The sequence below is a fragment of the Oryx dammah genome, unplaced genomic scaffold (genome assembly GCF_014754425.2).
Source record: "Oryx dammah isolate SB20612 unplaced genomic scaffold, SCBI_Odam_1.1 HiC_scaffold_25, whole genome shotgun sequence".
NCBI classification, from domain to species: domain Eukaryota; kingdom Metazoa; phylum Chordata; class Mammalia; order Artiodactyla; family Bovidae; genus Oryx; species Oryx dammah.
This window is the reverse complement of record NW_024070209.1, coordinates 30,690,418-30,716,591: the sequence shown is the minus strand read 5'-3', so window position 1 is coordinate 30,716,591 and position 26,174 is coordinate 30,690,418. Positions and strand designations below refer to the sequence as shown.

The 26,174-nt window shown below is 41.9% G+C and overlaps 1 protein-coding gene across 1 annotated transcript in view; it reads left to right on the top strand.

The window, feature by feature from the left end:
* FSHR (follicle stimulating hormone receptor) overlaps positions 1-26,174 on the top strand; it is a 191,327-nt gene that overhangs the window by 105,152 nt on the left and 60,001 nt on the right. The window contains exons 3-4 of the mRNA XM_040224770.1: positions 15,144-15,218; positions 17,597-17,671. Coding sequence (XP_040080704.1) covers positions 15,144-15,218; positions 17,597-17,671 — 150 coding nt within the window. The remainder of the gene's footprint in view (positions 1-15,143; positions 15,219-17,596; positions 17,672-26,174) is intronic.

Genomic DNA, 26,174 nt, shown 5'->3' with positions numbered 1-26,174 from the left:
ACACACAGACACACACACACACACACACACACATACACACACCCCCACCCACCCACCCCTTCTGTTTCTTTCGTAAAGAGGCTCGGGAAGTATAACAAGGAAGAAATCAACACTGGCTTATAGAAAGATCAAAGAAGACTTCTTTAAGCCGACAGTAAAACAGACACTATCTCCAGGAGAAGGCTGGCTCAGATGAGGGCACTTCCTCACCTGTGCAGGGCTCAGGAAGGATGGTCACTGGGGGTTACCGTCCTGCTGCTCCCTCCTGCGCCTGCCCAGGACCTGCTCTTAAGGGAACAAGTGCAGTACCATCATCAAGATGCTTCATGGAGCCCTTGCCTTTATCCCAGCTTGTTAGGAACGGAAGCTGGCTGTCTCAGAGGCCTGCCAAGGATGTGGCTGGCTGCCTTTTAATAACAGAATCACAGAAATAATTAAAATCACTGAATTCTCGGGCTAGAAGGGACCCATGAGATCATCTGGATCAACTGTGTTGTTTTATAGATTAGGAACAAAGGCCCAGAGAAGGTAACTGATTTGACTCAAGGAAAGTGGTTAATTAGTGCCAAAGTCAGGACTAGAACCAAGGTCTCCCAACTCCAGTGAAGTAATAAAAATAACAGTAAGCAACATGACCTTAGCATAACACTGTGCTTTTTTCCCTCCTGTGTGACATGCATTATTCATATGATCTTCAGTAGCCCAGACAACTACAAAGGATCGGGTGTAAAATGTACTGAGGGACAGAGGGCCTTAGCAACGTCTTGCAGAGGAAATGGATCTCAGAGCACTCAGGCGATTTGCCAAAGTGATGAAGGACTCCCTTTGGCCCACATGAGAGAGTTCGCCTCCGCGTTGGTGGAGATGACAGAGATGGGGGCTCAAATTGCTTAACCCAAACACCCTCCCAGAGTCTGGGTGCTAATGGATTTAGTAGGCCCCATTGTTAGAAAGTTGTTCTTTCTAGGATGCTAGGGTGTTTTTTTGTTCCTATGAAATAATTGAAAAAGAGAGAAAAAAGCCAAGGGCCCAATAATTCAATAAGGGGCAGCCAGCTGGTGTGCTCACTGCAAGAGGCCAAGCAACTCAATCACAGGTAGTAAAAGGAGTGTCACCAAGGAACAGAAGTCTCTGGCTAAACGAAGTCACATACAGATGTAGTTTTGAGGAGGCATTTTGTTGTTGTTGTTTCCTCCCAATTTGGCCAAGCAATATTCCCCATGACTCCTTCTTAGCCAGTCAACAAAAATGTACTCAACACTTACTGCAGACGCCCATTTATCAGCAGATGGTAGATGCAAAGTTCATACCTGCCCCGATGGGAGAAGCATTTGATGAATAAATACTAGGTAGGATGCGGGATGCTAGAATCCCACTGTAGGTATCAGAGTGGTTTGATCACAATGAACTCCCGAATATCAGGGACCTCACGAACGTGTTTCTTTTTCATGTAGTAGACCCCGTGGTGCTTCTCAGCTCTTGATTTAGAACACAGGGTGCCATCAGCTTCTTCATTTTCAATCCTGGCTCCCAAGGTTTCCCTGGAACCTCCAGCCAGGAGGTGGGAGGGAGATAGAGCACAGAGGAGCACATGAGGGGCTACAGCTCACGTCACTTCTACTCATATTTCTGGGGAGAAGCCTTCTCCCTACAAGTCTATACCTAACAGCAAGATCGCCAAGAAACATGGTTGAGTTGTGCTCCCAGAAAACAGAGGGGTCATACAGATTCTGATGGGCAGCTAGAAATCCCTTCTGTGCCATAGATCAGATCCATAATTTTCATAAAACTCTAAAAGGTAGTTATTATTACTCCCATTGAAATAAATACCATGCAAGTTAGCTGACCTGTCTAAGGTCACACAACTAGCCAGGCAATGATGAATCCAGGCCTGACTGGCTTCCAGGTTCCTGCACCACTCACACATGCATATGAACTAAGACAGACACAAGTCCTCAGGGTCCTAAGAAGACAAGGCTGTTAGTGAGATTACCCATGTAGAGCATTTGTTAATAGTTCTATGCCTGCCTCACAATAACTGTCTAATAATGGTTAATTATTACCAGCATCATTATTCCTGCAGTCTTGAGTTACACAGCTCAGACTCACCAGGCTCCCTAACCTACAGACAATTTACCTGTCCTTGTGGATCAGAGGCCCCTCCAGTCTCCCCACCGCCCTTTCTTTGGCCTCTGCTACAGCTGGCAGCCCACACTGAAGCCAAGTGACCCAATCAATACCCCTCCCTTATTACCCACCTGCCCGACCTCTTATCTCCCATCACCTGGAACTTAAAGAATTCCTGTTTAAATAATTTCTGATAGGCATACAGAAATTATCTACCTTTTCTAACTCCTAACTCTAATCTATCTCCAGAAAATCTCCTTCCCTTAACCTCTTGTTCTTTCTCCCTTCTTCACTTTTTATTACCTTCTTTTAACTCTATTTACCTTCCCAAATTACACTCCTCCTCATGGCTCCCAAGTATAAATACTGGCAACACTCCTGTAACCAGGCAGAGTGATATATCCTTGAATCTGCTCCTGATTTTTGAGTAAATCATTGGGACACTTAATTTGTTTAAAATAGGTGACTCATGACCCACATCAGACCCAAATCCTGAGTCATCACATGACTGTTAAGAACTGCTGGTCCAGTGGAAATTGCATGGAGCCGTAATCACAATAATGATAGTGAGAAATGAAGAGATGTTTGCAAGAAATACTAAAACAAAAGTAATTGGGAGGATTTAGAATCTGTTACATGTTAAAGAGGAGTCAGAGACGACCCAAAGATGTAAAGTTTGGGTTGGTCCAATGGACCAATAGGGATGAAAGTGGAGCTGTTGTCTAGGGTTGTAATGGGGCATAAGAGAGTTGGAAGAGGAAAGTAATGAGCCTGCCAGACGAGCTGGTCATCAAGGGTGTGCGGAATATGTGGTAGAACGTGGCTTTGGCAGTTGGTAGACATAGGGCTTTGGTGTAAGAGGGAAACTTGTTCTGATGACAAGTGAGGCATCAGCAGAGAGGTTCTAATAGGGAAATCTTGAAGGATACTAACAGCTGGAGAAATGCTGACATTTAGCAAGGATGTGAGAGAAACATATAGTATATGGGGGAAATCCGATGTGCTGAATGCCACTGCTTACCCTTCTCCATGCTGGATATCTGTCATTCCTCTCTTATGTAACTCTGCGTCCCCTGACTTGGCACTCCCAACTGCTCATGCACGTTGCTTCTACTCAACTAAACTTCAGATCCTTAGAAGACAGGGGCACTGCTTTTTAATGTCTTACATGCTTTACCCTGGTGTAGAAAATACCCTTAAAAAGTGCTTTTCCTATGAGTCACTGCTTGGGACTTTGGTTTTTCTGTGGAAGGTGAATTTTCACGTTGACTTTTATGCTGCCTTGTCAAAACTAAGTACCGTATAGTATGGAGGAAGAGGGTAGTATTCAGGCTTTTCATTTTGCTGTAAATTTTCTACTCTATTTGAAATTAAAACAATAACAACAGAATCTTCTGAAGTGCAAACAGTTCTCTGACTCATTGGAGGTATGGCCTATCTGATTTCTGCCATCTTTTTGAGGCCCCATGAGTGGTAGGCTCACACCCCAGGTCAGTTTCTCTTGCTGGCTGTGCAGGACTGGGGAAATTATTTAACTTCTGTATACCTCATTCTCGTATTCTGTATAGGGATCAAGGATGGCACTTACCTCATAGGGTTGTGAGGATTAAACAATTTAATAAATGTAAAGCACAGAAACATTGCTTGGCACAGAATAAGTGCCTAGTAAACAACAGTTGCCTACAAACGTCTGAGGCCAACAAAGGTCTGTCTAGTCAAAGCTATGGTTTTTCCAGTGGTCATGTATGGATGTGAGAGTGTGACTATAAAGAAAGCTGAATGCTGAAGAATTGATGCTTTTGAACTGTGGCATTGGAGAAGACTCTTAAGATCTTGAAGATCCAACCTGTCCATCCTAAGGGAAATCGGTCCTGAATACTCATTGGGATAACTGATGTTGAAGCTGAAACTCCAATACTTTGGCCACCTGATGCAAAGAACTGACTCATTGGAAAAGGCTCTGATGCTGGGAAAGATTGAAGGCGGGAGGAGAAGGGGACGACAGAGGATGAGATGGTTGGATGGCATCACTGACTCAATGGACATTAGTCTGAGTAAACTCTGGGAGTTGGTGATGGACAGGGAGGCCGGGTGTGTTGCAGTCCATGGGGTTGCAAAGAGTCGGACATGACTGAGCAACTGAACTGAACTGAAACACCAGTTATTATGTCTGTGATTTTTAGTTCCTTTCTTCATCTGCTGAGGAAAGCAAGGGAAATATTCCAACATATAGATTATTACTTAACATTTTAAATTAAGACAAAACTAAAAATGAACATAAGTTTGTTGTTGATGTATTTAAAAGTGAGGGAGTTGAATTCAGACATCTGAATTAGATCGAGTCACTGAGGGCGCCTTTATTTCTGTCTCGTTTGGGGATATCCTTAGAGCATCTTTAGCAAAGATGCACTTTGCCCACAGAGAAGGAAGCAGATGGGACATGTGGAGAAAGGAAGGTACCTACCAGCTACCACCTGTGGAGAGGAGAGGTACCTGTTGGCTCACCCTGACAACATGGCCCCCTCTGTACTGACCCTTTCTTGAAGGGATCAGCATCCTTTTCAGATTATGACTTCAGTGATGCAGACATCCTTGTTGGGGTATCCACATGCTGTGCCTAATCTCCTTTGCTGGACAACAGACCAGATAGAGGATCTCACTGTAGGTAAGCCTCGGAATGATGTTTGGGATAATGTCACAGTCTGGCTTAAGAATTTAAATGATCTATAGGTGGGGTTAAGAGAAGTGTTCCTAGGACACTTGCTAGCACTATTTTTTCTAACCAGTGGTTGGCTAGCCTAGTATCTCCCAGCTGCAGAAGAGTCCAGTCCTAAATACCACAAAGAGAAGGCAGCCTTTACATCGATATTTGAAGTTTACCCCACAAGGAACATTGTGCTTTCACACATACCATCTTATTTAATGCCTTTGACATCCCTGTGTGGTATCAATTATTCCCATTTTGCAGATAAGGAAATTGAAACTCATAGAGACTCTAACTTGCCCTCAGTTATACAGCTAGTAAGAAACAGAGGCAGAATTTGACCTCAGGTTTCTAATGCAAAGTCACCAGACCTGATCTCATGGAAATTCTAAATGAGGGCAGGAGTATATATTTAGAAAGATGTATGACATTTTCTCGGAGAAGGCAATGGTACCTCACTCCAGTACTGTTACCTGGAAAATCCCAGGGATGGAGGAGCCTGGTAGGCTGCAGTCCATGGGGTCCCAAAGAGTCGGACATGACTGAGCGACTTCACTTTCACTTTTCACTTTCATGCGTTGGAGAAGGAAATGGCAACCCACTCCAGTGTTCTGGCCTGGAGAATCCCAGGGACGGGGCAGCCTGGTGGGCTGCTGTCTATGTGGTCGCACAGAGTCGGACACGACTGAAGCGACTTAGCAGCATGACATTTTCTGCTTCCCTTGTGCCTCAGATGGTAAAGAATCTGCCTGAACTGCAGGAGACCCAGGTTTGATTCCTGGGTTGGGAAGATCCCCTGGAGAAGAGAATGGCTACCTAGTCCATGGAGAATTCCATGGACAGAGGAGCCTGGCAGGCTACAGTTCATTGGGTCGTAAAGAGTCAGACATGACTGAACGACTAACACTTTCACTTTTATGACATTTTCTCAGATGCATTTTCACAGCAATTTTCACCTGACCATTATGTATTTACTTAAGCCATATGGCACATTTCTAGAAGAATTAAGGGAATAGACAAGACATAAAGTAGGAATATATACCTGTGTGTGTATATATAATGGGCTTCCCCGGTGGCTCAGACAGTAAAGCGTCTGCCTACAATGCGGGAGACCCGGGTTCAATCCCTGGGTCAGAAAGATCCCCTGGAGAAGGAAATGGCAATCCACTCTAGTATTCTTGCCTGGAAAATCCCATGGACAGAGGTAGGCTACATATATATAATACTTAATATATAAAACATATATAATTATACATTATATATGAAAGTATATTATTTCAATATCTGTAGTTATATTCAAATGCAACATACCAACAATCCATTTTTTCTATTCTAGGAACTGTGATATAGCCCACCAAATAAAGATAACAACCAGCTATCTAAGGCAGGCCTAGAATACTAGACTCCCTGAGTTAAAGATGATTGATAAAAACCAGGACCCAATTTATTCACTGTTAGAGCCCCAACACAGACCTAGTACCTGAAATACAAAAGCTGCTTGATCAAAATTTGTTGAACATTCATTGAATTACTTCTTCACTCTTCTAAAGATTCACTCCTAGGCTCTGGGACACCAGATGCTTTTTTCCTGTGCTAATACACATTCTGATTTGCAAATACTCCGTTTCCTGCAGGTTTTCAAGAACACAGCTTTATTGTGCAAGACCAAACAGAGAAAATCTTTTATAATCTTTCAAAGATAATTCAGTCATTCAGCAAACACTTGGCTAGAAGCAGAAATACTAAGATGAAAGGCAATGTCACCATCCTCCAGGAGTTCTTTGTCTGGTGAAGGAGATAAGACAGAACACAAACCCAGTGCAGTCTCTGAGGGCTATGAGAGTGAGTGTGAGGGGTCCCACAGGGGGACTCAGGGAAGAGAAACCAGTCAACATTTGAGGTTATTAAATAGAAAAAAAGAAGAAATTTGACTCATTGGGCATTAAAAATATTTTAATGTAATTGAATGTCCAGTTATGGAGAGGTAGGTTGGATTTATTAAAAGAAAATACTCTATGGGAAGTCAGAGGAGGAAGGAAAAGACAGGGGAAACCTAAGTGCAGACTATCTCCTATATCAAAAAGAAAGCGAAGACAATGAGTGTTTGATTTCTTATTACACCCTGTTTTTCAATTCATAGATGTTCCTTAAATTTCTTCAGTTTTTCCCTAACCTACAAACCTATAGCAACTTTTTGCCTAGTGAAACCAGCATTTGGAAAAGGAGTGTCAGGTGAAATGGTGGACAAATGAATTAAAAGATTAAAATTTTATGCTAGATCTAGCTGAATGCTACATGCTCATTCACTCCTTAAGTCCATCCTACTGATACCCCACCCCAATACATGTACTTAAATGAATACTAACCCTTTTGTTGGCCAGAGAAATGAAAATCTGGAGAATCTAATTCTTACTCTGAAACTCCAGAGAGAATGTCCTGATAACCTCCAGCACCTCATTCAAGAGCATCTCCCCTTCCTTCAAAGAAACATAGAATTCTGTGCACAGAGGAGACCTAACATTCGATCAAATGCCTTAAGAACTCCTACAGTTACACCAGTCATCTCTCCTGTTTTCACCTCTATGGGTATTTGGTCAATTTGATGACCTCACCTGTGAGCCAGAGAGGAACTGGGAAACACCATGATGTATAGGGGCATCCGGATGCTATTAGCACAGCAGATCAAATCCATGCATATGTCCCTTCCACACTATGTATTAACTGTAGAAAAATTCCTGGGACAAAAGTCTAGCTCATAGCCAAGCTAGGCTTGATTGTTACATACCGTATATTGGCTACAGAAGAGGGGTGAAAGACTACAGAAGACAGACTTCATCTCCTTCACAGTTTTGCAGATACTGTTTCTGAACCTGAGGACTACTTTTCCTCCATCTACACATCCTCCCACTAAACATTTGTTGAGTACTTATCATGCTTCAACTTAGCACTTGGTGCTGGAGATACAAAGATAAATGGATAAGACACCATCTAGGAACTCAAAGTCAGGTTGGGGAATTAGGCAATGATCACCGCCCCATCACCAAAACATTAGCAATAACAAAACAAAGTAGCAAATGCTTTAAATGAGAAAGAATTCTTGTGACAATCTAGAGAACAGGAAAACTTCAATAAGAGAGTAAGGGAGGGGTTTCCAGAAGATAAAAGATTTTTAAAATCAAGAACTTCACTCCTCCTCTATCATGCTTTTCATATCCACCCCTATGTACGTTGGGGAAGTCTCAAGATCAGCAACATCCCCATCACCTGAGGTTCTGCCTTTCTAAGGATCTTCTCAAGATCTTCCCATAGAGAATGTGCATTTTAACAAGACCCTCTCAAGATCTTCCCATAGAGAATCTGCATTTAATAAGACCCCCAGGTGATTTCTATGTGAATCATGAGAAGCACTGCCTGGGAAAATGAGAAGAGTCTCAACTCTGGAAACAACCTTTCCACAGAATCAGGACCCCTCACCCAAGAAGGACAGAATTCAGCCTACATTGGATAGTTCACCAATTTTTTGTCATTGGGTCATTCTAGAAATTAAAATTGGGAAATATTCTGTCAGTCTATTTTCTTAAAAGTAATACATTTCTACATATTAACATAAATAACATGTGTTATGCAAAATAATATTCAAAAAATGTTAGACAGAAGAGTACCAGTTTTTTTTTTTTTACATATTTCCAAAACATTTCAGCATCTTGCTTAATAGAAGAGAGATGAACTCTCACATCTTCTTCTGCATCCACACATCAATGAGGCCCAGACTGGTACTGAAGCTGAAGCTCCAATACTTTGGCTACCCGATGAAAAGAGCTGACTCATTGGAAAAGACCCTGATACAGGGCAAGACCGAAGGCAGAAGGAGAAGAGAATGACAGAGGATGAGATAGTTGGATGGCATCACTAACTCAATGGACATGGGTTTAAGCAAACTCCAGGAGATAGTGAAGGAGAGGGAAGCCTGCTGTGCTGCAGTCCATGGGGTTGCAAAGAGTTGAACATGACTGAGCAACTGAATAACAATAAAATATAAGATGCTTTTACATATTTTCCACAATATCCCTTGTTACACATTGAACATTTGAAATGTTGACCTTTTGATTAAGTTTTCTTATGAAAAATCAAAACTAACTATTCAATAGTACCTCTTATATTTTACTCCCACTTTCAGGTTCTATCTCCAGGTTTCTCATACTACTATTTTATCTCACTTTTATTTCCTTTTGTGCTCCAAGAACTTTATTTCTCGAATTTGTTGTCCTAGCAGAACAAGGAAAATTGGCCCTTGCTCCTGAAGCAAACCTTCTGTAAGATGGAGAGCACAGGTCTAAACAGGAACTTAATATCATCTAGACCAGTAGTTTTCAATCCTTTATGCACATTAGAACCACCATTGTTTGGAGAATTAAAGAACAAGGGGGAAAAAATAATGCCAGAGTCTCACCCCAGACTAAATAAATCCAATTCTCAGATATGAACGCAGGCCTTGGATTTTTTTTTTTGATTTGCATTTCTTTTATTTAAATTTTATTTTTTTACATTACAATACTGTATTGGTTTTGCCATACATTGACATGAATCCACCACAGGTGTACATGAGTTCCCAACCCTGAACCCCCCCTCCCATATCATCTCTCTGGGTCATCCCAGTGCACCAGCCCCAAGCATCCTGTATCCTGTATCGAACCTAGACTAGCGATTAGTTTCTTACATGAGAGTATACATGTTTCAATGCCATTCTCCCAAATCATCCCACCCTCTCCCTCTCAGAAAGAAGGTAATGATAACCCTATATGCGAGACAGCAAAAGAGACACAGATGTCAAGAACAGACTTTTGGATTTTTTTTTTTTAAGTCCACCAGAAGGCTCTAGAGTGCAGTCAGAGTTGAGAAACTTTGATTCTTTGACCTAGTTCAGCTATTCCCTTCATAGATTTCAGTGAAGGGTTGGGGAGCTACAGAGGAAACAGTCAGGAGGGGAAGGAACCTTTTCTATAATCTCCAGATTACACTAGGATTTGATAGAACTTTCAGAACCACCTTCAGACCAGACAACATTTTTCCAACAGCTCTCTCAATTCAGAGTTCTCAAGACATAAATGGAATGAAATTTACTATCCTTCCTCTGAATAAAAAGTATTGCTATACAACTGTATTAAGGTATGTTTCATATACACTAAAATACAGGCATTCACTTTAAACCTAAAGTTCAAAGTTAGATAAACTTATGTTACCGCTTCCCCAATCTTGAAAGAGAATGTTTCCATCATCCCAGAAAGTACCTGCTGCCTCTCCCATTAGCAAACTCCATCCCAGGCTCCAAGTGACAATTACTCTGATTTTTATCATTGTAGATTAGTTTTTCTTCTAGACCCTCATATAAATAGTCTGCATTCTTTCACTCAGTGTAATTTTTTTTAAAGATTCAACTATGTTGGAACAGCAGTTTGTTCCACTTTATGGATGAGTAATATACCATTGTATGAATACGTTACAGTTTATCCAATTAAGCTGCTATGAGTATCTGTGCACAAGTCTTTGGGAGAGCATGAATTTTCTTTCCCTTGAGTAAATATATAGGAGTGGAAATATTAGACCCAACATGGCTTGGGAGGCAAGGCATGTAGAACAAAGTGTTCCAGCCCTGCAGTCAGCCTGAGCTGTTCTGCATACAGATAGGGCTGTTTATTAACATGGAGATTAAAATACCAATTTCACAGGCATGCTAAAGGGAATGAGGAGAATGCATGTACGGGGCTAGGAAATAGTAGATACCTAGTCAATGGCAATAGAAATAACTAGAGGCAGAACTAGTTTGAAATGGAGCAAGGACTCTCCATTTCCCAGTAAGGTATTTTTTCACTACTGGATGCTGCTCACCTCCCTCCAGCCCTCCTCCAGCCAAAGGCTCTCTCTACTACCTTCCAAGCCTAACACCCTCTCCTGTCTCTGAAGCTGAAGCCATAAAATATGAACTACCTTCTGAAATAATTAAGTTAGAAGTGTTTCTTAGCTTATTTAATAATTTTTATTTCTCTTTGGCAAAAAAAAATCCACATAAGAGAATGTGGATGGGATGAATTCAAGAAAGGAGAAATGTCTATCTTCTAGGCAGTATTAGGCTGAGATACTACAAGGGGATGGTATGTGAACCTGGAAACACAATAGCTTTTGGATGATGCGGGCTCACCTGCATTTAACCCTCTCTGTCATCCAGTGCTTCCCTCCATGCCTATCTTCTGCCTGTGCAGCTCTTTCACTTGACTCCTTAAAGTCTTCAAAAAATGCCTCCTTTTTTGAAGTCTCCCACTCCTTTCCTGTGGGCTTCCCTCATAGCTCAGCTGGTAAAGAATCCACCTACCATGCAGGAGACACCAGTTCGAGTCCTGGGCCAGGAAGATCCCCTGGAAAATGGATAGGCTGTCCACTCCAGTATTCTTGGGCTTCCCTGGTGGCTCAGCTGGTTAAGAATCCACCTGCAATGTGGGAGACCTGGGCTCAATCCTTGGTTGGGAAGATCCCCTGGAGAAGGGAATGGCTACCCACTCCAGTATTCTGGCCTGGAGAATTCCATGAAGTGTATAGTCCATGGGGTTGCAGAGTCTGACACAAGTGAGCGACTTTCAATTCACTCACTCCTTTCCTACTCCTCTCATTCCTATGCCACCCAGCACTCTTCCCACTGGAAGGACAGAGAAGTAAATAAACACCCAATGGCCAGGACATCCTCTTAAAACATGCATGCACACACCACCCTTATTTATGTTCAACTGTGAAAAGTATGAAGGCAGTTAAATTTACCAAATGAATCATGAAGGAAGCTACAATAGTATTAGAGGTGCCCTTCTCTCAAAAACATAAGAGAAGACTCTACACATAGACATCACCAGATGGTCAATACTGAAATTAGATTGATTATATTCTTTGCAGCCAAAAATGGAGATGCTCTATGCAGTCAGCAAAAACAAGACCCAGAACTGACTGAGGCTCAGATCATGAACTCCTTTTTGCCAAACTGAGACTGAAATTGAAGAAAGTAGGGAAAACCACTAAACCATTTAGGTATGACCTAAATCAAATCCCTTATAATTACACAGTGGAAGTGACAAATAGATTCAAGGGATTATCTTATAGACAGAGTGCCTGAAGAACTGTGGACAGAGGTTCACGACATTATACAGAAGGCAGGGATCAAGACCATTCCCAAGAAAAAGAAGTGCAAAAGGGCAAAATGGTTATCTGAGGAGGCCTTACAAATAGCTACGAAAAGAAGAGATGCTAAAGGCAAAGGAGAAAAGGAAAGATATACCCATTTGAATGCAGAGTTCCAAAGAATAGCGAGGAGAGATAAGAAACCCTTCTTCAGTGATCAATGCAAAGAAATAGAGGAAAGCAATAGAATGGGAAAGACTAGAGATCTCTTCAAGAAAATTAGAGAGACCAAGGGAACATTTCATGCAAAGATGGGCACAATAAAGGACAGAAATGGACCTAACAAAAGCAGAAGATATAAAGAAGAGGTGGGAAGAATATACAGAAGAACTATACGAAAAAGATCTTCATAACCTAGATAACCACGATGGCATGATCACTCACCTAGAGCCAGACATCCTGAAATGTGAACTCAAGTGGGCCTTAGGAAGCATCACTCTGAACAAAGCTAGTGGAGGTGATAGAATTTCAGTTGAGCTATTTCAAATCCTGAAAGATGATGCTGTGAAAGTGCTGCACTCAATATGCCAGCAAATTTGGAAAACTCAGCAGTGGCCACAGGACTGGAAAAGGTCAGTTTTCATTCCAATCCCAAAGAAAGGCAATGCCAAGGAATGCTCAAACTACTGCACAATTGCATTCATCTCACACGCTAGCAAAGTTATGCTCAAAATTCTCCAAACCAGCCTTCAACAGCATGTGAACCATGAACTTCCAGATGTTCAAGCTGGATTTAGAAAAGGCAGGGGAACCAGAGATTAAATTGCCAACATCTGTTGGGTCATCAAAAAAGCAAGAGAATACTAGAAAAACATCTACTGTTTTATTGATTATACCAAAGCCTTTGACTGTGTAGATCACACAAACTGTGGAAAATTCTGAAAGAGATGGGAATACCAGACCACCTGACTTGCCTCTTGAGAAACCTGTATGCAGGTCAAGAAGCAACAGTTAGAACTGGACATGGAATAACAGACTGGTTCCAAATAGGGAAAGGAGTATGTCAAGGCTGTATATTATCATCCTACTTATGTAACTTATATGCAGAGTACATCATGTGCAATGCCGAGAGAATGAAGCAGAAGCTGGAATCAAGATTGCAAGGAGAAATATCAATAACCTCAGATATGCAGATGACAACACTCTTATGGCAGAAAGCGAAGAAGAACTAAAGAGCCTCATGATGAAAGTGAAAGAGGAGAATGGAAAAGCTGGATTAAAACTTAACATTCAAAAAATGAAGATCATGGCATCCAGTCCCATCACTTCGTGGCAAATAGATGGGGAAACAATGGAAACAGTGACAGACTATATTTTCTTGGGCTCCAAAATCACTGCAGACAGTGACTGCAGCCAGGAAATTAAAAGACACTTGCTCCTTGGAAGAAAAGCTATGACCAACCTAGAGAGCATATTAAAAAGCAGAGACATTACTTTGCCAACAAAGGTCCATCTAGTCAAAGCTACGTTCTTTCCAGTAGTCATGTATGGATGTGAGAGTTGGACTATAAAGAAAGCTGAGTATTGAAGAATTGATGCTTTTGAACTATGGTGTTGAAGTAAACTTTTGAGAGTCCCTTGGACTGCAAGGAGATCAAACCAGTCCACCCTAAAGGAAATCAGTCCTGAATGTTCATTGGAAGGACTGATGCTGAGGCTGAAACTCCAGTACTTTGGCCTCCTGATGCAAAGAACTGACTCCTTGGAAAAGACCCTAATGCTGGGAAAGATTGAAGACAGGAGGAGAAGGGGAAAACAGTGGATGAGATGGTTGGATGGCATCACCAACTCAACGGACATGAGTTTGAGCAAGTTCTGGGAATTGGTGATGGACATGGAAGTCTGGCATGCTGCAGTCCATGGGGTCTCAAATAGTCGGATACGACTGAGAGACTGAACTGAACTTCTCTCACAAAATGTCTCCTTGCTAATGGGGGCGTAAGAGAAGGGATCCTGCCACCACTGAACTGACAGCTCCCCACCCACCCCCTGCTCCCCCTCCGTGTTGCCAGCCCCTGTGCTCACAGTCATACTTCCCCTCCCCCAACAGGCCTTTCCCCTGTCCTGATCTCCAGGCCTTTCCCTTGATCAAGAGCATTTCTAGAGCTTCTCAGCAAAATCTCAGGCCAGCAGACAGTGCCTCACCTGAGCCAATTTGAATGCACACCAACTATGAGATTTTCTGAAACTCTCTCAGCTGCCACATTAAAACTGCATGAGAGTCTTCCTCAGGAGGCCTAATAATAGCATGTTTCATCTTTGAGCCACTTTATAAACATTAACTGATTAAGTCACCCTCATAAGCTCTGGGCTTCTGCAGAGTGGACTTCATCGTCCACTCCCTTCCAATTACTCCAGGAGCAAACAGGCTGGGACCTGAAGGATCTTTCCTGGGTATTTTTGGCCAAGCAACAGTAATGTCAAAGGTCTTGCAGTAACAATCTCTACTTGGGTAACAGCATGGATGTGTATTTAAAAGAGACTGACTTGAGGTTCTCATTTTCCAAAGCAGCATAGCAGAGAGAACTTGCCTCCATGGTCTAGGGCGGGGTCACCAAACTATTGCCCATAACACCAAACCCAGCTTGCCATCTGTTTTTATGGATAAAGTTTTACTGGAACACAGGCATGCTCATTCATTTACATGATATCTATGCCTACATTTATGCAACAATATCAACTGAGTAGTTGCAACAGAGACCAAATGATTCATAAAGCCAGAAAATAAAAATTTTACTACATGGTCCTCTAGAAGAAGTTTGCTGATCCCGGTCTATTCAAAGTTTGTTTGCACCCAGTATATTCCCTAAATAGTTTTAATCAAGTCTCTTTCCCTCTCTGGGCCTCTGTGGCTACACCTATAGACTGAATAATTTCTGACCAGAGTCACTGCCTTGGGTTCATTCTCTCATTGTTCTCTAAGTATTAGCACCTTATGTTAGCTTCGCCTCATCATTACAGCTGACTGCTTCGTGAGCGGGAGTAGGCTTCTGTGTGTCTCTTGAATCACTACAGGCACAAGGCTCTAGGCTGAGCCCTAAATCCACTATGGACTGTAGTTGAACTGACTTGAATTATATTTCTTTCTTTGCAGAGAGATCTCACAGAATGATGTCTTGGAAGTGATAGAGGCAAATGTGTTCTCCAACCTGCCCAAACTACATGAAATGTAAGCAAGACTCTGTGGGGTTTTGCTCATGCCTGCTTTTGGTAGTAGCCTTAAAGTTCGCTTATATTCCTGGGATGCCCTGGCTCTGCTCTGTCCTCAGGCTCCTAGAATTTCATTTTAGGCTGTCAAAGTCAGTCCAACAGGTGTTGCCATGTATCTCTGCCTGGTGACTCAGGTACCAGTCCAGAGTTTAGTCTTATTCTGGTTCTTCCTTCTCAGGGTTTTTTTGCATAGTAAACTCAAGAACCTAGCTCTGTGACTACATGTATTAATACTTCCAGCTCATCCTCTCATTCAAATTTGTTCCACAATCAAAGCCCAAAATAAATTCCTCATGATGTAGTTGAAGGTGGGCAGTCTTAGTTTGACTGCTAGCCTATGCCACATACTTACCATGGAACCTTGGTCAAGATGCAAAATCATGCTAAGACTTAGCTTTCTTTCTGTAAATTGGGAATAATAAAATTGCATGCCTCCTAGGATCACTGTGATGAATAAATGAGATGATAAGTGTTATGTAGATCTAACACATAAACTGGCATACAGTAAGTTATCATAACAATCCTTGGCTTCTTTACTAGTCCAACCAAATGTATTTTCTCTTGTTGACATTCTAGTTTTATATACATGCCAGTACTCACACAGATACACCTCTGTTGCATACCAGTCTAAAGTTACTATAAATTATCAAAGCCAGATGAGACTTTGGAGACAGGTCCAAATTTTTCCAAAGTGTATTCTGTGTATCATTAAACAGAAAACTATTGTTACAAAAAAGGAAAAAGATTCTATGGTCAAACAAGTTAGACAGACTCACCTACTATAGGAAAACTCAGAGTCTGTAATATGCAAATATACACTTGGAATCTCCAAGAAAGATATTGTATTAAGAGTTTCTCAACTAGTGTCATTGGAAAGGTTCCTCTGTGAAGCACTGATGAATATCTTACAAAATTCTCAGAGAACACAGTTAGGAAAGCCACTGAACCACTTTCCTAATTTTACAGATGAGGAGTGAAAGACAGAGAGAAGTTGTGAAGCTTGTCTAGTTACCCAGCCAAATCCACAGCAGGATAAGGACTTGAACATAAATCTCTTGACTCTTTTGTATCTTTTAAAAAACTTCTTAGCATTAGCCAAGCATATATACATATATACACATATGCATAATTCATATATGCATACATACATATATATGAATTTGTTTAGTAATGACAGTCTGTCCATTATGACAGACTCTGCCCTCCCTTTCCTCTTCTACCTCCCACTCTCATTCTTCTTCGCTGTCATTAAGCCTCTGCAACTGATGCCTTCCCTCGCTCTGCTTGGCCTCTCCTTACCCTAGCTGGGAAAAGAGATCTGACCAGGGTCTCAGAACCCACAGAGAGTATCAGAGAAGTGAACCAAAGGGCAGCCAGCCCTCTGGGCAAGGTCAAGTAGATGTCCCTTTGTGCAGCTCAACGGGCAGTGGAGCTAATGGGATGGCTCTTTCATCTCTCCCCCACATGGAGAGGTGCTCACCTCCATGTAACACTGCCTGTATTTAAAATGATTAATTACCTGGTACTTGGATCTGCGTAGCTACAGGTTACTGCAACATTAAAGCTAATGAAACAGGGAGGAAGTAATTAATACAGAGCATCTCTGCAAATATACATTGATCCAGCCAGATGAGGAAAGGGCAGCCTCTCTCTGTCGGAATCCAAATGTGAACATGCCCACCTCCAGACTATTGATCAAGACATGGCGCAGGTCAGCCCAGGGCAGAAGCCATCACTTCCCATGAGTTGTGAGAGAGCAGCCTCCATTGAGCATGAGGGACTCACTGGCATCTTGCCAGCTGCTGTCTGTTGGGACTGCACCGTGAAAGCCAGAGATGTTCACTGCTTATCCCTTAATCTTCATTTTCCTTTGACCTTTCACTTAACTTTTCTCCAATCTCCTTTGACTGTTCACCCTCTTTGTTGCTGTCCATCCCCTTCTCTCATCTCCCAACCAGAAAAAAAAAAAAAAACACGTTTCCCCCATTAGACTCATCCCTACCCTCCTCAGACCCTGGGAGATCCTTATTGGTTAAACACTCAGCTGAGTTCAGGGTGAAATGACACACCCAGCCGTGCTTTGTTTGTCTCTGATGAATAGATTCCAGGAAGACCTTCAGTGATGAGAGTTATATAAGACAGGGTTAATATTTTGTTTGCACAGTTTAGTATAGTAAAAGACACCACATGCATGCTCAATCTTTGTGGAAATGATGGATGGACAAAGAGATGGATAGATGGGTGAATAACTTATTAACATACTCTTTGCAGAACATGAAAAATACCATAGCACTCCTTACCAGTAAGGTTATGTGCATGTTCTTTTCTCTTTCACAGTAGAATTGAAAAGGCCAACAACCTGCTATACATCGACCCTGATGCCTTCCAGAACCTTCCCAACCTCCGATATCTGTAAGAACTTCTGTATTCTGGTGCCCCTTCTATCATCAAATTGTATACTCGTATTTTAGCAAAATATCCATTTGCAACTCTGGGGAGCAACTGCTTGTAATCAAAGATGTGGGGCAGAAGAGGAAGTGAGGAGACACTTGCTTGTGGGTTTTAGTTTAGCTTAATGAGTAAATTCCACTGACATAATTGCATTTGATTTTCATTTACAAAAGCAGACATCATAAGGAATGCCATTTGCATTAATGGGATTGTCACACAGACCTCTTGCAGAACTCAGTCATAATTCAGTGTTAATGAGATACAGCCAGAATTTCTGCTAGCATTTAGCTTGTGACCTTGACCTCAAAGGCATCATCTCTCCTGTTCTGCGTGTAAGCATTTTTTCCTTTGATAGATTACAATGTTTTATATTAAAGTTTTGGTTAATAATAGACATGGTATTTTTATCAGCAGAGAGATTCTTGGTGTTTGAGCTCCATCCCTTGGGCCTGACTCTATCTGCAAAAACATTGCTTCTTCCACTCAGCTTTCAAATTAGCTAAGGGCTTGACAGAACCCTGAGTGCTACAATGGGACCCCGCAAAATAACAGATAAGAACTTGACCTATAGAGTCACACTTTCCAGAACCATTTATTAACTACTGATCACAGGCACATATAACCTCTCAAAGCTTGTTTCCTTGGAAATAATAATGGATGTGCGTCTGTTATCTATTAATAAATAAGAATGAGTACTTACTTACCTCCAAAAGACAGTTTTTAAGCAAAAATGATGTATCATTTCTTAACTATCTGTGAGTTGATCAGTGAAACCCATTGGCCAAGTTGGACTCTGTTGGCCTCACCTCAGCTCAACTCACTTGTGTACCTGAACGTAGCTGGCAGGTGAAGTGGGTGCTGGCTGCCCTGGATAGTATCGGTTTGGGATGACAGCTCTCCACCAAGTGGTATTCATTTCTAGCCAACTCACACAGGCTTGGTCTCACAGCAGACCTGGGGTTCCAAAAGAAAGAGTAAGCTTGTAAGCCTCTTGAGACTTAAACCCTGAATTTACACACCATTTCTTCTGTTGCATTTTATCATTCTTGGGACCAACCCAGATTTAAGAGGTGGAGAAATAGAATCCACTGATTGATGGGAAAAGCTGCAAAGTCACTAAGAAAAGGTGTAGTGATACAGGGAAGGATAAAGATGGAAATCACTCTTGTGTTCTTTCCCGGAGAATTTCATGGACAGAGGAGCCTGGCAGACTATAGTCAAGCCAAGAGTCGGACATGACTGAGTGACTAACACTTACACTTGCAATCAATTCAAAGCACATAAAATGTTTTGCACAGTGCCTGTGACATAATAAATGCTCAATAAACATTAGCTACTAGTGATATCTTGACTCTGCCCCTAACTGTTGATCTATGAGAACTGGAGTTAGCAATTATTACAATAAGGAACTCTAGGCCATTGTGGCATAGCTCTCTGATGGTGGCTGACAAAGGGAATAAAAGATTTAACAGAACAAAATCCATATGACCTGGGACTTCAGCTCTCTGATAGGACCCCCAGAAACGATCTGAAAAAGAAAGAAAGTCTTCCACTCCTGAGTCATGTCAGAGGCAAGACCAGCTTCACTGGCATTCTAACAAGGCTCCATGCTCAAAAGGGTTCCACACTCAGAGGGCCTCATTCCAGGTTTAATACTCTGCTGTCACCATCTTGAAATTCTTTAACAGTTTTGAACAGAGAGCCCTACACCTCACAAGTTACGTATTCAGTCATGCTGAGAGGTCAGGGCTATGATCAACTCAGGAGTCCTGGCTCTTTAAATGGACTTTGCTATACTCTGTAGAATCTAACACAGGTTAGGTACACCACAGTGGAGGAAATCCGAGGTAACAGAAAAGGCATAGGCCTTAGGATAAAAAAAAATCTAGAGCCTCATCCTGACTCCACCATTCATTCTTGGACCAATCACTAGATGTCTGAGATGTGCATAGCTTATAGGACTTTCAAGTGAGGTTCACGTATGAAAATATATTGTAAACTACAAAAACATTAATAAATGTACTAAGTATTTATAGGATGGTTATTTCTGGCCAACCAGTCAAAGTCTACAAGTCTACCCTCAAAAAAAGTCCAGTAAGGGTTTAATAGAGAGTTATGGTGGCAACTAAGACCTTCATGTTTCACCTAGGGTGCTTAGCATGTATTCAACAAAAAAAGAACTTTGGGACATGCCTTTACATTTAATGGAGCAGTATAGAAAAGAAAAAAAAAAAACTATACATGACATCAGAAGGACTGGATTCCAGATAGGATGCTGTTATTTATTAGCTAGATAAACTTTACCTTCTCTAAACCTCAGTTTCTTTATCTATAAATTGGGTGGTTATAAAAACTAAATAAGATTAGGCCTGTAAAAACATTTTAAAAATTGTTTTTAGCATATAAACCATAAATAACTATATAAATATAAAATTATTAGTACCTATTACCCAGGTGGTTTCCTTCATTCCTTCTCTTTTTCTCTCCCTCCCAATTCCTATCCCTCCTTTCCCCTCTCTCCTTCCTTTTAGAAAAAGTCTGAGTGGAATAGGGGTGGCCACAGAGCTTCAATATAGCAGGAAAAAAGAGAGAGCTGGGATATGCAAAGGGACACCCCTATTCACAGACTGTCACACGTGGCTCATGAGAAGCACCCTGCAGAGGAGAGAGTCAGGACAAAACAACCCTCTCACACACACATTTCACAGCCCATGATGATAATAGCAGGTCTGCGAATGGGGAACTGGGAAAATCCAAGGGATGGGGAATCACTGCAAAGTTAAGAGCTCTGGTGTTTAATATTAGCCTGTACTTTGTGGCCAGCGCCATTCATTCTTATTAGCAAGAGACCCTCAGCCTGTTTCTAGGGAGTAAGGGCAAGGGAGGAATTTAGGAGTGTGTCTGTGTAGAAGGCATGGCCCTAGACTGAAGGGGGAGCTCTGGCAGAACAGAGAGGATGAAGCTCTGACCTTGACTCTGGAAGAGCTGAAACCTCTGCCATCTGTCATTAAGTCCAGACTCCTCTTTGTATCCTTTTCTCACTTTGAGATGTTAAGTAATCCTCAGTCTTAACTGAATACCCCGTCAAGTCCAGACAAAACTGGAGGTGACCGATTCCAGCCACATCTGTTCATGAGAGGTGGTTGTCATTCTCAGAGTATCTGAAACATGCTTTCTAACTGGAAAAAGAAAAGAACTTGTACTTAGTTTAAAGGAATTGCGTCACTGTCAAATGATCCTCCTGGATGGCTCTGAAAAGTAAATATACTCACATAATTCCACAGAGTATAAAGTTCTTTCATAACCACTGCCACACTGATCCCCATCAGGAAGCTGGAATGAACAGCTGACCCTCTCAAGCCTTTGGACTTATTGCCCAGGGCAGACTTTTCTCAGCTGCACATTGCTCCCAGGTTGCAGCCCAAGGTGACCCTGAGAACTAGAGTAGCTCTGCACTCCAAAAACACTACCAGCAAAGCATCATTCAGGCTTTTCAGACTGTGGTCCTTTGAAATATTTTTCAAATTGCTGAGAGGAATCACCCAAATTTAGAGGTGGTCCTCTAACCTAATTATGTCATGGAAACAAAGCCCAGTGAAGTTTCCCTCTCCTCCCACACTTATTTGTGTCTAGGCAGCGGTCATGAACAGCTTTGCAATCCAGCAGCCAAATAGGGGTTGGTGGCAATGATTTCAGGTATTTTGGGGAATGATGAACTACTTGCTTCAAGGCAAAGAAGAAACATAAAATGGATGAAGGAATCTGGAGAGGACCAGCAGGATGGAGTAGTTGTTTATTTCCTTAAGCCAGGATAAATGTTTATCAAGACAGCCAGCAAAGCAGGAAACTACGAAGAGTAGGGGTGAGTTGTCATTTGACTTAAGAACACTAAATGCTGTATACACACACTTAGAAATGTTGCTCTAAAATTCTCAAACTTGATTCTACTTTGCACAGAATTCAAAACAACTAGAAATCAGCCTTCTTCATTACTCCCTTCATACTTCACTAAGGAACCTGAAATGGTTAGGGGAAGAAAAAAAATTCATGAATAAAGAAATATACTTTGACTAGAAGAGTATATATCAAAGGATTCATCTGGGTGGATTTTTTCAAGTCAATATTGTATTTACGAGCAATATTTCTTTCTTTACTGCTCTGCCTTCCTGGAGCTGACCTTTTGTGTATGAAAGATTATCTATTGATCTGTAAATAAGGTTTACACAATATTCTCTTGCCTTTGCATGCTGTCGGCATAATTTCTCAGGCACCTGGATGTTGCTCTTTACTACTCAGTAAACCATAATTTCATCTTAACAAAACCTTTACATAGCTGGGTGTTCCTCCACCCCCAACTGACAGCCACCTTCCTTTCACATGGGGACCTGTTAGGGCTTCTTAGGAGGCTGTTAAGGGCAGCTATGCCATCTGCTTCCTCTGGCCAAAGATGATTCCAGGAGAGTCTTCACTGCAACTCACCTTAGCGATTCCAGATGTTTCTTCCCCACCCCTCCCCTTTTCTGCTTTCCTCTCTTTCATTTGTTTTGGTAGGAGTAATGAAAGTAGCTTCTTGGACCATAAAAGTTAAGCCATTTGCTGGACATTGCGACAGAGACCAGGGACCCAAGAGTGGCACAGAGTAGTGAGGAAGCAGAGGCTCCAGGGCCCCCTGCTTGGGCTCAGGTCTCAGCTCCTGCCCTTGTTAGTTGTGTGGCCTTGGGTAATCAGAAAACAACTCTAGGTCTGTTTTCCTTTCTGTAAATGAGGAATAACATTGCCTGCCTCCTTGCATCGTATTGAATGAAGTACTGAGAAAAATGACTGACATTTAGAAAATTCTCAGTATGTTGTTATTCAGTTGCTCAGTTGCATCTGACCCCCATGGAGTGCAGCACTCCAGGTTTCACTGTCCTTCACTATCTCCTGGAGTTTGCTCGAACTCATGTCCATTGAGACGATGATGCCATCCAACCATCTTATCCTCTGTTGCCCCTTCTCCTCCTGCTCTCAGTCTTTCCTAGCATCATGGTCTTTTCCAAAGAGCTGGCTCTTCACATCAGGTGGCCAAAGTATTGGAGCCTCAGCTTCAGTATCAGTCCTTTCGATGAATGTTCAGGGTTGATTTCCCTTAGGGTTGACTGGTTGGATCTCCTGGCTGTCCAAGGGACTCTCGAGAGTCTTCTCCAGCACCACAATTGGAAAGCATCAATTCTTGGGTGCTCAGTCTTGTCAGTAAACAGTAGCAGTTCTTATTATTCCTGACCCTGTCATTGACTAGCTAAGGGAGTCTGTGTAAGGGACTCCACCTCTATGTACCCCAGTTCTCTCTTCTCCTTTAAAAAAAAAAAAAGAATACCTATCTCTGAGAGTCTTGCAAGGATTAATTTGATGATGATGATGATGATGATGATGATGATGTGTTGCTGGTGGTTATATTGTTTTTCTCTTCCAATATTTCTAAGGTTTGGAAGGCATCTTTAACTGCTTCTTAAAGACAGAATCCACTGACCAGCATTCAAACATGAAAATATATCATTTGTGTTTCTCAAAGGAAAAAGGCATCCTTCTCACAAAACTCCTGACAAATCCAGAAAGTTCCCTCTGAACAAGCAAAATTAAATATCCTGCATAATCTTAACCCCTTGTTAATTTCCAACACTGCGTGTGTATGTGTGTGTCCACGTGCATGCACACGCACACTCAGTAACGTCTGACTCTTTGTGGGACTGTAGCCATGGGCTGTAGCCCTCCAGACTCCCCTGTTCATGGAATTTTTGGCCCACAGTACCATGCCATCCCCAACCACAAACTGCTTGGATAATGTTTCCTATTTTTATGTTGATTTATAATTTAGCTCTTTTTATCATATTTCATTGCATTTGAACCTCACAACAATCCAAGGAGGGCAGTACAAATACAAGCATTTGACAGAATTTAGCTAGCCTTGCCTATACTTCCTGGGTGCAGAGCTCTTCTGACAGGAATGTGCAATGTCCCTGTGGACTGGGCTGTTCTGATCATTTTGATGTTCAGCAATGTTTGGTTCTCTGTTGTGGTGGGAAGAGAGCCATACCAGGGTTAATTTTTCAAAGTTCCTGCACAATGGAAAGGATCAGGGCCTTCCCATTTCTCCTCCAACATTGTGAATGTGAATTAGCCAGTCAGTGAGAACTCATTCATTCAGTCAACCCTTCAACAATCATTTATTGAAGCCATATTATATCCTAGGCTTTGTTGTGGCTACTTCTTGGGCATAAAAAAGATGACAATACAAATGATGCCTCTGCCCTTATGGAGCTTATATTCCAATTGAAGAGACAATGTTGGATAATGTCAGGTGGTAATAGTAAGGTGAAGAAAAATAAAGCAAAGAAAGTAGTTATGGTTTAGAAAGGGTGGTCTAGAAAGGGTAAAGAGGGTGACCTTGTGAGAGATCCAGGTGACATCAAGGGACAGCTCTCAACACAAAGGCTCAGCCTTTGAGGAAGAAAAGGCTATGTACCATTCATTAAGCCCTGAAAATACATCTGCCAAGCTGTGTGGTACTGGCCATAGATAAGAGGACTGATTCAGTGCCTTGGCCGGGCTAGTAAAGGAAAGCTTCTTGGGAGGTGGGCAGAATTTAGCCGCAACTTGGAGAATGAATAAAATTTAGAAACACAAAAAAGAAGGAATTTTCTGTGAAGGAAAGAGGGGATCAAACCCACAGAACAAAAAAGCATCATGCAGTAGGCAGAGGATGGGGAGATACTGAGTCTCAACTAAAAAGAAGGCATATGCTGAGGAGTTTGACTATATGAAGATGGACTGGCTCTGGAAGACTGGAAAACTAAATTAAGGCAAAGAGCTTAAGCTTCAACACAGTAGTAGAAGGATAAGTTACAAGACAGTCTTACCAACAAGGACCAACTGTATAACACAGGGAACTATACTCAATATTTTGTAATAATCTATTCATTAGGAAAAGAATCTGAAAAAGAATATGTATGTGTGTGTGTGTATATATATATATGTAAAATTGAGTCACTTTGCTGTATACACCTGAAGCTAACATAACATTATAAATCAACTACAATTTTTTAAAGAGGAGCTTCTTCAGTAGAATGACAGGTTGACAATGATTTGGACTGTAGCTTGACAGGGAGCATGGTACAGATATACACTCAAGGGAGAATGGCTAAGGGCCAGTGGCCATAACCCAGGGGTACAATAATAATGGTTCCTGGAGGAATAGAAAGGCTTGGTTCAATGGGGGACAGGGGACACATTTCTAAAACAGAACCACCACTATATTACTTCCCTCCGGGTCAGACAAGGACCCAAGTGACTGGTGATTTTTGCCCACTCACTTCTAGTAACCCCTAAAACCTTCCTTCCCTGAGTGACCCCCACACAGAATCACCCTGAAGTCAGCACCCGTCAAGAATTCAGCTAGGCCAGAATTCATCTTACGTGGTAGCTGTGATCACTGGGAAGAAACTAGCCATCTCCCTGGCTGTCCGTGTCATAAGTCTCTAAGGATGTTGTCATGACTACAGGGATATTTGGGCACAATGGAAATTATACAGTTGTTTCTTTTATGTAATCTGTCTAGCAGAGCCACCTTTGCCTGATATTGTCAACTCCAGGGAAAGACAGCAAGATTTTCTTTGGGGACCACTGAGGTTCAAGATGAGATTTCAGCCTGAGCACATCAGCCCCAGGAGAGCAAGAACTTCCTCTTGTCTCAAGGCATGATTGTAATGATGGTGATGTTTTCATGCTGTTCACCTCTCTTCTTCCTTCCTCTGACCTGCTCAGTAATTTCTCCTGCAAGAAGTCCAGGCCTTCTCCATCAAGACAATCATGGCACCTATCAATTCACATCAGCATGTTCAGATCTTGATATTATTATTTCCAAAGGAAGTGCCATATTTTTTAAAAAGGAGCCTGGAAATGGCAATGTGAAACCCAAGAATCGATCATGGTAGATTCTTGGCCATGGGGGCTTCTGAGAGGGAAATTCCAACAGGATCTACTCAAATAGCACATAACTAACCATCTATTCCATCCACCTGCAGAGTCTCTGGATTACATTTTCACAGGATATACTTTCTTATGAGGTAGGTATATCCTCACCTCATTAATTTTGAAACAAGACCTGTCTCTGTCATCATCAGAAATCAGATGTGAAGACAAGTCCAGAAGGGGTTCAGAGAGAAACAAGTCCCAGATGAGCTGTGTGAAGTAGCCCTGACCCCTTTCCTCAATGAGAGTATACTCCTACTTCCCCCCACCCCGACAGTGATGGACTGATCTTTTCAAGTTTCAGTTTCCTCATCTGCGAAATGGAAATAATAAAATATGCTTCAAGAATATGAAAGCATATGAAAAAGGGAAATGGGTTTTATGTCCTCCAAGACCTCTTCCTTTCCTCAAGTGCTTGGTGTATAATCGTGACTTCAAGAATCTGGGGATCCCAGCA